At 36.0% G+C, this 11,988-nt stretch overlaps 1 protein-coding gene across 2 annotated transcripts; it reads left to right on the top strand.

Moving 5' to 3' along the window:
* Positions 1 to 8,086: 8,086 nt before the first annotated feature.
* On the top strand, positions 8,087 to 10,631 carry LOC116259784 (plasma membrane-associated cation-binding protein 1-like). Of its 2 annotated transcripts, none has more exons than XM_031637699.2 (5): positions 8,087 to 8,240; positions 8,431 to 8,611; positions 9,030 to 9,119; positions 9,267 to 9,351; positions 9,883 to 10,631. In XM_031637699.2, exons 2-5 carry the CDS (start codon positions 8,501 to 8,503, stop codon positions 10,242 to 10,244), a joined length of 648 nt encoding a protein of 215 aa, XP_031493559.1. In that variant the 5' UTR covers positions 8,087 to 8,240; positions 8,431 to 8,500; the 3' UTR covers positions 10,245 to 10,631. The 2 variants fall into 2 exon arrangements, with proteins under 2 accessions (XP_031493559.1, XP_049935672.1); XM_050079715.1 differs by having other exon boundaries at positions 8,184 to 8,240; positions 8,404 to 8,611.
* Positions 10,632 to 11,988: the final 1,357 nt, after the last annotated feature.

The following is an 11,988-nucleotide window of genomic DNA, read 5'->3' as shown; positions in this document are numbered from 1 at the left end:
ATATATATAAAAGGTGGATCACTACAGGTACCGAGGATCCCCTCCAGTAGCACTTGCCCGATGAATTTCACCATTTTGCTTTGTTACAGAGAGAGAGAGAGAGAGTTTCGTCACCTTGCTTTGTTACAGAGAGAGAGAGAGAGAGAGAGAGAGGAGAACTGTAAGAAAATATTATGTTAATTGTTAAATACTTTGTAGCGTACAAGAAACGTGGTCAGGTGGCTGCTGCTCTTGTTGTAACTTGCTCCTCTGTTGTAAATTTGATAGCCGAAAAAGACAAGCAAATTCTGCGGTTATAAAAGCTAGTGCATTAAAAGGATGTCAACGGATTACATATTTCACTATTTGACAATTACTTAATTTGACTCCGAGTTGGATCTAAACATACAAGAAACAGATAGCTACCAGATCCTTATGTACTTAGATTGAATAAGATTTGTAGACCAACTAAATTAGATTGTTCAGATTAAGTTGCAAAAATAGAAAGCAAACTGTATCTGTAAGTTTGTTTCCTTGCATGAGAGGTATTTCTTTTCAAATTTTTCTTAACTTAATATCCACAATTCGATGTTCTTGAAATTTATGGTCTATATAATTCTCATCTAGTCTGGCATATAAGGGTCTGCTCCTTTCTCAAAAATGTACGTCAATTTTACTTTAGTCAGATTTGCATGTCCATAAAAAATTGGATATCCGTCAGATTGGATAAGCAAAATTCTATCACCAGATCCTCCAGCGCGTTACAAAATTGGATGCTAATTTTCTAATTGAATCCAATAACTTGGATTCAAATTTCGTTTAAATACATATATGAATCACTCACATCCTTATGAAGTATCAAACTTACTGAAGATTATGAAGTTATGAGTATTTTAGGCGAGTTATCTACGCGTTGCCATAGAAGAAGGGGAACGAGTGAGATAGTAATAAGTGCATATCCAGTTTACTTTGAGATCGTTCAAGATCCAACAGCCCCAAAGGCTAGATGGCCCAGATGGATATGGATATGGTAGGAGTGGGTCAAGTGAATCAAAATAAGTCTGGACCCGATCTGATTTTGATTTGGATAGTCCCAAAACCTCCTAGCTCATCCAGGCTGGTTATACCTGAAAAAAATGAAGTGAGTGGGACCCGATGTTGGTTCGGTCCGCAATTGCGGACCCTGTATAAGAGTCCAAATCAGACGGAGCATGACAGGCTCAATCTAGTGAGATCCAAAAGAGCAAGATCTGTCGCCAGGGTTTAGATGGGGCAGAAAGTACAGGTGGGGACCCGTATCCAACTACAAATTGATAGGTAATGAGTTCACATTTATAGCCTTTTCCAGTACTTTACAGATCCAAACCAAATTGGAAGTCCTAACTCCTCTGTATTTATTGGATCTGGATTCGACCCATTTGCACCCTTAAACTGGTAGATAGGATGATGAGTGCCCCTTATTAATACTGATGATATATATATATATATATATATATATATATATATATATATATATATATATATATATATATATATATATATATATATATATATATATATATATATATATATATAGAGAGAGAGAGAGAGAGAAAAGATATGGAGAAAAGGGAGGGACAAGAAACCGACTACTTAGCCTCCCAAATGGCACTTCTATTCTCAAGCTCAACATTCTTCAATACCATCAAAAACTGAACTAAAGACTTGGCGTGGCTATAACATGCCACCCAACCCAACTCAAACCCATCAGTTGGTAAATACCAGAATACTTAGGTAAGAGAAAAACCAGAACTCTGAAATTTGTGTTAAAAATGTTTTAAGCAAAACGTGAACATCTTAATGTATTTGTAAACACAAATCTAATGTAAATCATGTTCTATCAATTTATGTTTGTAAAAGTTTGATTTTTCTACTATCAAAATTTCGATGTTATATAAGGTGTTTATTTTTAAACCATTGAAAAAACATTATTAAAGTAAAAAGTAATAATAATACATACTTCTCATCAAATCACTTTTAAGACCACACACCCACACACACAAATATATATATATAAGAGAGGGAGAGAGAAGGAGCTGGCGGTTTAGAAATTTTCAATTAAAAACCAATCTTCAAGGTTAAGTGAAGGAAGGATTTTCTTCACGTCACCATCATTGTTTGGTGGTTGAATAGTGACTTTTTGTAAGAATCCAAGGTAGGATTTTAAGTTAGGGATGATATATTGATGGAAATGCCAACTTAACATCCAGACTAGTTCCTTTCTAGCTATCTTCCCGCAAAATACATGGGCAAAAGAGGATTCAGAGCTTCTCCGAAGCTTTCTAAAATTTCAAATTCAAAATATTTCTTTATCAAAAAAAAATAAAAGATAAAAAAGAAAACCTTGAAAGCATGAAAATAGTTTTTTTTTATTAACATCTTCTATGAGAAAGCTTATGAATTCAATGGAAAGCTGAAGTTTTGCCGGGCGAAAATGAAGTTCTTAACAAGAAAGGTTATATAAACCATTAAATCATTGTCCTGGCACGATGGTGATGAAAGCGATATTTCTCTACAAGCCTTTTAAGAATAATAAAATGGGAAACTGAGGAAGATGCGGAGGAAAAAGAAACCTAAATTGTTTTGTATAAACAAGAGCTTTCACACGCATTAGGAATGTCAATAAATCCGATTTAGATTAAATATTTGATCCAACTGTTACAAAAATAATGACCTATAAAAAAGTTTTGATATCTTATTAAGAGATTGAAGTGGATTCAGATTTAAGAAATTGATACTCGAACATATTTTGATTTGAATTTAAGTGAATATCTGATCAAATTCATATTTGGATGCAAACGGATTTAGTTTTAAATAATAGCATATATCCATTATCCATATATCTGAAAGTTGTATCTTAGCATATTATAATGCGGTTTGAATTCGAGATAATAGTGGGATGTGGATGTGAATATAGAAATTTTAGATTCGGATGGATCGAGTTTAAGTTCTAATGTGATATAAATTTAATTCGAATCCAAATATGTGAACATTCAAAAAAAGACAATATAATAAAGAGTAAATATTATTCCAATCCAATCTGTTGATATACCTAACCCCAACCTGACTGGGAAGACAAACAAAAGATGTCAATTTCTTGGCATAATTTGATAGACATGTTGGACACAACCCAAAATTGCCTTGGCCCGTTTCACTTTTTTTTAATCTTAAAAGAAATTCCAAAAATTTAAAAAAAAAAATAAAACAAAACAAAAAGAATATCTTACGACAGAAAGTGCCGTATCGTTTTGGCCGCCGATACGGGACGCTTTTCGACATCGTATGCGATGCATGACAGATGCGTGTAGGCACCGACATAGATAACAGAAGCGAGGCGTGAAGACGGCGGCCGAGTGGCCCCTTGGTAGGTGAGGACATGACCATCTCCGTTCATGGCGCCGGACGCCATGGAAAACCAGTTCACCGCCATGTTGATGACAGAAGTAGTGGCCTTCCCTTCAGACTGCAACTCATCAGGGTACTCTGCCCCTACCAGAGACGACAACTCTCAGCCCCTTGCTTTTCCATGTCTCCCCCACATAAAAGCTGCAGCCACCGTAAAATTTGTCTTCTTCATCATCGCATATCTATATTTATTCAGGGTAAGGGGGAAGACCATTGCCAGGCTGAACGCCGAAAGCCCTTTTAATCTTTTGCCTTTTTTTTTTTTAGGCTCAGCTTGTTTTTGGTGTCTCAATCTCACATAAAACATTCAAAACAGAAACTAGCAACCTACCAATCTCTTCTCTCGCAAATATATATATATATATATATAAAAGGAGGGTGGTGTTAACATATGTGTGAATCAGTTCCTATCATTTTGCTTTGCTAAATAGTTAGTGTTTTGTGTTTTTGTTTGTTTAATTTAAGCATTTTTTCTTGATCAGGTTCATTTACTTATTGGTAGGGTTTGGGTTTTCTCCTCCTGCTTATACTTATTTTTATGTCTTGCTTTGTTCTGTGTATTGTTTGTTTAATTTAAGCATTTGGGATATCCAAGTTTCTTGATCAGGTTCATTTACTTATTGGTGGAGTAGAGTTTTCTGCTCCTGCTTATACTTATTTTTATATCTTGCTTGTTTATGTCATTTGATGTTTTAGTATTTATCCTTGCATAATGTTGTATATATGTATTGGAAGCGAAAGTTTTTGGCGCCACAATTCACCGTGTTAAGAGGTCACTGAGTCGCAATTTTTTAGTAGAAAATTAATTGGAAAGCTATTTTCGACCATGCAAGAGCGGCTCATTGCCTTGAACGCAAAAAATAAATTAATGGCTAATCCAAATTATTGGACATATTTTAATCGCCAAGATGTGCATCACAGGTGCGTCTTTTTTTTTTTTAGTTGCCTTGTACTCAATGAATGTCTCTTTAATGCCCAAAAGGCCCACATAAACTATCTGAACCCTACTTAACTCAAATACTGGGCCTAGAACCAGGTTGGAAATGACGCATCCACTAAAATTAATAACCGGACTCACCTGGGCTCACCCTCAATAACTAACGCTGGGCGTTGGGACCGGTATTCAATACGTGGTCCGAGCTCAAGAAACAGGGCATCGGGCCGGCCTGATCAGTTATCGAGCCAGCCCAGGCGGACCCGTTTAAGCCTGGTTCGGTTTAATAAGATTTTTTTAATATATATTTTATTAACTTTTATATATAAATATAATATTTTATTATGATTAATTATATTTATATATTATTTTCTATTTAAAACATATATTTTTAATTGAATCGAGCCGAGCTCGAGCTCAGGTTTTAAGTGTTGGGTTGGGCTTGGGCCTAAGTTTCGAGTGTCAATCGGTTCGAACCCAACTCCTCATCAGGCTGACCCGACCCGATGACCAGGCTTACCAGTAACTGCACAACTTGAGCGTAGCTAAAACGTGGACCGAGCTCAGCTGGATCCTCTGGCAGTGGAGGGGCTTGAATTGGGCTTGTGCGGGAAGTTGCCTATGTATACCCAAATAATTTCCTTTACATATTCATATAATTTAGTTCATTAGTGTCTCCCATGTTTTAGATACTTGTGTCAGCCGCAACCACAAATTTCTTGGTCCCCAATTGTCTTGATTTCAATAATAATAATAATAACAATATAGGTCTTGTTCCTAAGTCCCCAATAACTAGATCTCTATGTCACTGGTCAAAGCCGTGCTATTCCAAACGAGTTGTTCATTTCCTGGTCCTTCCCATAAGTTCTACCAAATGCCAAAAACTACAGGATTTGGATTGTGTCTTCATTTTTTTGGAAACGTGATGTGTCAAGCAAGCGAACAAAGGCAACACGCTAAAGCCCGTAATCAAGTTTGAACACATTATTCCATAACCAGAACTTTGTTACAGCTTGAAAAGGAAGCTCACATAAGAGTTGAGTGGATTAGATTTGAATCAGATATACATTTGACCGGATCTGTTTTTTTGGATATTTATATATTCGAATACAAAAACAAAAAATTATATTTGTATATGAATATGAAGTTTGAACCGAATCTGGCCGCTTTTCAAAATGTAAAAGGCATTGAATATATGATATTAAAAACTAATCCAAGGAGACATTTATGTATACTTGAATTGGAATATGATCCGATGTCATTTCTTAAACTTGAATAAGATCGATTTCTTAATTGAATATTTAATTTTTTTTATATCTACTTTTTTTGTACGGTTTAATAGGATATCTCATTCTTATCTTATGATGTTTGCATTAGCTGATAGATTAGTAACTAGTAGAAGAAACTCTCATGCAAGCGGACAGTTGTGAACCCTTAAATGAAAGAAGAGTGCCTTGGCTTTGTATCCCCTTCCCGTCATAACAAACGTACTAGTCCAGGGGAGGGTTCAAATTTGGGCTTGTGTAGGCAACTGCACACACAGGTTCACAAATGTCAGTTATTAACATTTTAGATCCTCTGATTAGATTTGTTTATTTATATATGCATGCCCCTCGTTATTCACTTATTTATATATTGTGCCCCTCATTTGTTTTACTATTAATTTAAATCAAAATTTTTGAAAGGCTTGAAATTTAGTTGCTTCTCAGGTCCGCCCTGGTAAGTAAAGAAAAAAAATGACCGACACGCTTGAGACAAGTAAATTTGGTGTGATATTATTATATTATTCTTTCTTTTACAGGGTGGGTGGCATTTGGTAATAATTCGGTTAACGGGGGAGGATTGGGAGGTGGAGGTGGGGGGTGGGGGAGGTACGTCTTCTGCCCAGAGGCCAGCGAAGCCATGTGAGAGGAAGTGGAGGGAGGGGAAGGAGGAGGTGGGGCCCGTCGACGTGGACATCCTGTCATCACAGGGTGGGTCCCACAACGAGCGAGCCACCCTCAATAAGGCTAGACACAGCTGCCACCATTTTGACAGGCGGCCCCCCTCTCTTTGCCCCTATATCATCCAATTAATTACGCCCGTGTCCTCCGTGTCGTGGGTGCCTAAAATAACCCTGTTCTCATCGGGAATGACGGGCAGCCGCCCAAGTTTTTTCTATTTTTCTTTGGGGAAAGAAAATGAAGAACCGCAACTTGGGTTAGGTGAACTATTCCTTCTCTTGTGTCACAAGAAAATGAGCTTCCCACATTTGAATTAGTACTCAACTTTATATGCGTAAGAAATTTCAACTTCCTAGTACCGTACCCAAACACCAGAATCAATAAAGATTACATAAAATTTAAGGTACAAACATAGAAGTCAAATTATTTTTTCAAACGTTTGAATTTTTTTATAAGGGAATTTGTTTAATGAAATTCATTTATTTATTTTCCTTTTTCTCTCTCTTCCTTTAAAAGTTATTTTGAATTATTTTACATTTGCAACTTAATCTCTGTTGTCTGATTTCCTTGTAATCAATGGCCAAATGATCTCCATGAGGTTTAGTATATGAGGATTTTTTAGCTATCTATTTTCTATACATAACAAGAGAGAGAAAGAGGCACAAAATTGAATTGCCAGGTTGCCAGATGTTAAATGTTAAATGTCTTTCATTAAAAGCACCATAAATCGTCATTAAAAAACACCATAAACTGTTGTTGCTAACCAATAATTTCTAAATATTTTATCATCCAACAACCATCTGATCTCTCTCTCTCTCTCTCTCTCTCTCTCTCTCTCTATATATATATATATATATATATATATATATATATATATTATTTGGAGACATAATACGTTATTTGGGACGTTTCCTTGGAATTCAACCCTGCAAAATGTATGGAGAATATCTGAAACTATTATATTGAATGTGAAAAAATCATGTTTAGATTGAATTTAATGTGTTAATAAATCTAAGCCACCAAATTAATTCTTTTTATAACATTGAATTCGATTTTTGTGATCATTAATTTATATTATACTATTGCACACCATTAGCATATTCGGATGGCGGGGTTTGCTGAAAACAACATCAGTTGAAAATGTTGAACCCTAACTTTCATGAGCACAGGCATTCAAAATTACAAAGAACAAAAATTTAATATAAGAGGAGATAGAGATGGGTCAAAATTGTCATCTTTCTGTGTATAACACGAAAGGAAGAAATCTTGAAAACCCTTGGAATTCAAACTTCGGATGGTAAGGCATTTTTCTTCTTAGTTTGAACAAAGAATCTCGAACCATCTATTCTATTATCTATCAAGAACCCACTTACGCTAAGCAAAACATGAAACTTTTAAATTGCATTTTAGATTATATCCAATGTAACTTAATATGAATTCAATTCAAATGAAAATGATTTCATTCAAGAAAGATTGGTTCCAATGTGCTTTTAAGGCACCTGATGATCATTTTAGCATTATCGAGCCGCTGTAGAAACCAGACTTTTTCATTTTCTTAACCATTTCAATCCTGAAGTTTTGCTTGTAGTATGACAAGGAAATATTCAGTAAGAAACTGCTTTTCCTAGACAAGGTCATGAGAGAGAGACTTTTGTAGAAGAAAAAATAAAATCTTATGTCAGGGGCGTTCTGGTCTTTTGGCGAGGGACATGGTCAAGGTGGACCTAATTGCTCTTAGCTGGGAGAAAGATGAACAGCTTGTGCCAGCAAGGGATGTGGATGGCCATTCCTGTAGTTTTTGGGGAGAATCAGGGTTATTTAGTAAGCTTCACGTTCTATAATATCTGCCCCCAAGGACTTGAAAGACAGTTGGCTAACAGCAGAGGCAGACAACGCCTTCTCCTTCAAATCTCGCTCTCTCTCTCTCTCTCTCTCTAGAGGTCTGAATATTGTTATGATTTTTTTTTTTTTGTTATTCCATTTTTGGAGATGAACAAAAGTGTTTGGTCTTTAAATTGTTTGTTCTTCTTCTATCATCAGTAACCTTTCAATCAAATTCTGATTGTTCATATCATATGTATATTTTTCCCTTTGCTTTTTTAGATCTTTTGGTCTGGTTTCCCTTCGCAGGAAAAAGAATCCCATAAGCTCTTCTCAATTTCTGATTTTGGGGTTGAAGAGGTGAGAAAAGAAAGGAAAGATGAGTTACTGGAAGGAAAAGGTCCTCCCCACAATGAAGAAGTTCTTTGACAAGCCCAACAGCAAGAAAAAGGGTGCTGCTGAGGCAAACAAGGCCTTTGAAGACTTAAAGGTGATCTTTTCCTTCCTCTTCTTTTCCTCTTCAGTTGGTCCTCAGTCTCTTTTCTTGATTCTTCCTGTTCTGTTTACCATAAACTCTCTCTCTCTCTCTCTCTTCATATTTCTCTTAGCATGAAAAATTGATTACTATAGTACTTTTTCTGAACAGACAGAAGCACATGACAGATGTTTCTGAGGGGTATGATTGCACAATAAAGAGTTTCAGTATATTAATATGACCATGTAGAAAATTAAATATTCTAAACTGATCAGAAAATAAATATTGCGTTATCACAAGGCGCAGAGCGTAGGAAAAGAGAGTAAGCAAAACCATAATTAAACTATTCTTATGGAGCTAAAGAGGCATCTGTTATTCATTTCAATTTTCCTATGTTCTCACCTATTTGGTTTCTTTTCTGTGGTGGGTATAGGAGGAAATCAACAAGGAGTTTGAAGAGAAGAAGGGTGAGCTGACTCCCAAGATCGTCGAAATATATGAAGCTTCAGCAATTGAGATTAAGGTAATTGAAAATCCGAGAATGTTTCCTCGACTGTAGTGAGAAAAAATTAGTTGTCTGTTCTTCGTCTTTGATCCTGATCTGTTCCTTTTTTTCATTTAATTGCTTTTCCAAATCTCATAAGAATTTAACCCCGGTGAAATCTTGCAGACAGTTGTGAAGGAGCGGAAATCTTCAGGGCTAAAGAAGCACTCTGCGTTAGTTCAAAAGTTCCTTGATGAGTTAGCCAAGATTGGTATGTATCTTCATATATATATATATCACCGCCTATTTAAATTACCAATATTGATTTATACTCTCGCTACAATACCGCCAATGGAGGTGCCAAAACCAAGTACGTAATTACAGGAGAGAGAAGAAATTGTACTTCGAAGTTTGAAGTCGTATTAGGTTCATATTTTCAATGATAATCAATCAGTTACATCATCAACATATCATGGTCATCATGATTTCATCTTTTTCATTAAGAGCCATCCTATAACATCATCATCATTATCATGATCATCAGACTTCTAAAAGACATGACAGCAACTCTAAGTCCCTATCAGTGACCTCACGATGACCACCATCATCCTAATCCACTGTCTGATTGTTATCCTCATGATCAAAACACCAATTTTTTTTTCTGAACCTACAAAGTTAATATTTGCCATGGTCATATCATGCCCATCATCATGATATCAAATACAAAACATCGATTATCAATAAATAAGAAGGTATTAGAGTCATGACAATAGTAATAAACGATCCACATCTTCTGAATCAGAATTCCCTGGAGCAAAGCACGCAGCAGAGGCTTCAACAAAGTATGGACCGGTTCTTGTCTCTACCACTGTCTTCTACGTCTTCGAGAAGGTGTCTATCATCATACCCGTTGAAGAAAAACCAAAGGAAACGGCCAAAGATGTGGAAGTAGAGACCCCACCTCCGCCCGCACCTGCAGAATCAGAATCAGCAACTGCAGTCACAGTTGAGGCAGAAAAACTCGTAGTTACAGAATCAGAAGGCGCCACTGTGGTGGTTGAGGAGGAGAAGAAAGAAGAGATAGCGGTGGAGAAGAAGGAGGAAACGCCGGCCGAATCAGCTCCGGTGGTGGAGAAGCAGCCGGAGGAGGCGGCCAAGGCATGAGGGAAGAAGCAAGATTTGCTGAAACGGTACCCCTCTCTTTGTTTCTGTCGTTATGGCGTGGAAAGGATGGCTTCAACTTTATGGCCTTCTGTAAGATAACTGCAAATACTTCTGTTCTGTCTGTGATTATGTTATTACTTTGTAGTTTCTGGCTTTGTTCTTCATATCGTACCCATCTCATATAGACTTATTTATCATTCTTTCAAGGTTTTGTTTTTCTGGGTGCTCTTTAGTACTCTGTCCTCTCCCTTCTTCTTCTTCTTCTTCTTCTTCTTCAACTATGGAGGTTGTATCTACATGTGTATTTGATTTTGTGCCTTGGAAACTTAGTTTGTAAATTTAGCTTGTGATGATCAAATTGATTGATTGTTACAGTTTGGCAGAATCTTCTCTCTCTTCTCCCGTGAACGAAAAGTTGGTGCAGACAGTTGTCCATTTGATTCTGTATGTACTTAGGACCGTTTCTTTCATTTAAAAAAAAAAATGTGGAGTTGAAATTATTGAAAGTTGTGAACCTTTGATTTTTGAAATTGATTCAAACGGCCAGCCATCTATGCGTTGTAATTGGATTATTTAATAGAATAATTTAACACACACAAATATATATATATATATATATATATCGAGAGAGAGAGACGCAGGCTTTCTCTAGAATGGAAAAGCGTTTCATCTTATTTACTTTGACTGGAAAAGTTAATTTGTTCTCCCCACTGCACACAGGAAATATGGCACCTAGAAAGAGAGAGAAATACTGATATACAGTTTTAATTCAACCCGGTTGATCCAATTAGTATTTGGATTTGAAATTAATACAGGATCTTGTTACTGAATCTGACTGGTGTCTGAAATCAATGGGCATTCATGATCAGTATTTATCTTGCATATTCATATTTTACATCTGGTTCTGATCCTGAGATGGCAGTTGGCGCAGACTTAAATCCGATACATTCATATATCTTTAATGTTTGGGCATGTGTGCGAATGATATTCTTTTTGTAGGTTAGCCAAAATATGGACTCATGTGGACAAGATATTTATAGCCGTCTTTTAGACATAAATTTGACATGCACATCAATTTGCTACAGATTTTCTATATGTATACTTGTATAAATTTGTGAACACCGCTCAAATTTTTATTTTTTTGTTACTAAAAACAATCACAACATCGGCATTAGTGATGAATTAAGGTGCAGTGACAGTTTATAGTGTTTTTTTTTCATTTTAGAATTGAACTTTTCAATTTTAATCATCCGACCACTATTTAAATATATCTAACTAATAGCATGCATAATAAACTTGACAGAAAAAAACAATAATTTTTTCTTTTTTTCCTTTTTTGTTTATTTGCGTCCTTGCCCAAATCTGATTACCAACGAGATCTGACCTAGAAGGTTTGCATTGTGGGGACCGATGTCCTATAATTTGAGGATTTCACACGCATGTGGAGGAATTCATGGCAATGCACAAAACAACGGTGATAATGCTCTCTTTCCAAATATGCAGGTGATCTAGTGTCAGTTTCTAGCATTTAATATATATATATATATATATATCTTCATTTAGTTTAAATAGAGAAAATCCGCTGGCTTTGCAAAGCATACGGTTTGGTGCATTTATAGATATATGATTTGTAGGTTTCTTTGTTCATGTTTAGATGGAGAAATCCACAGGCTTCTCAGGGCATGCCGCTCGATCAATGCATCGAATTTCAATATGGTCAAAATATATATATATAGTCAATGAA

Source organism: Nymphaea colorata, chromosome 9, assembly GCF_008831285.2.
Source record: "Nymphaea colorata isolate Beijing-Zhang1983 chromosome 9, ASM883128v2, whole genome shotgun sequence".
In the NCBI taxonomy this organism is placed as follows: domain Eukaryota; kingdom Viridiplantae; phylum Streptophyta; class Magnoliopsida; order Nymphaeales; family Nymphaeaceae; genus Nymphaea; species Nymphaea colorata.
Note: the sequence above shows the minus strand (reverse complement) of the source record. Positions and strands in the feature narration are given on the sequence as shown.

Excerpts from the sequence above, each read along its gene's own strand:
- LOC116259784 (XM_031637699.2), top strand. The coding sequence starts at position 8,501 with ATGAGTTACTGGAAGGAAAAGGTCCTCCCCACAATGAAGAAGTTCTTT. Across the intron at positions 9,120-9,266 it reads CTTCAGCAATTGAGATTAAG|ACAGTTGTGAAGGAGCGGAA; the intron begins GTAATTGAAAAT and ends GAAATCTTGCAG. Across the intron at positions 9,352-9,882 it reads TGATGAGTTAGCCAAGATTG|AATTCCCTGGAGCAAAGCAC; the intron begins GTATGTATCTTC and ends CTTCTGAATCAG.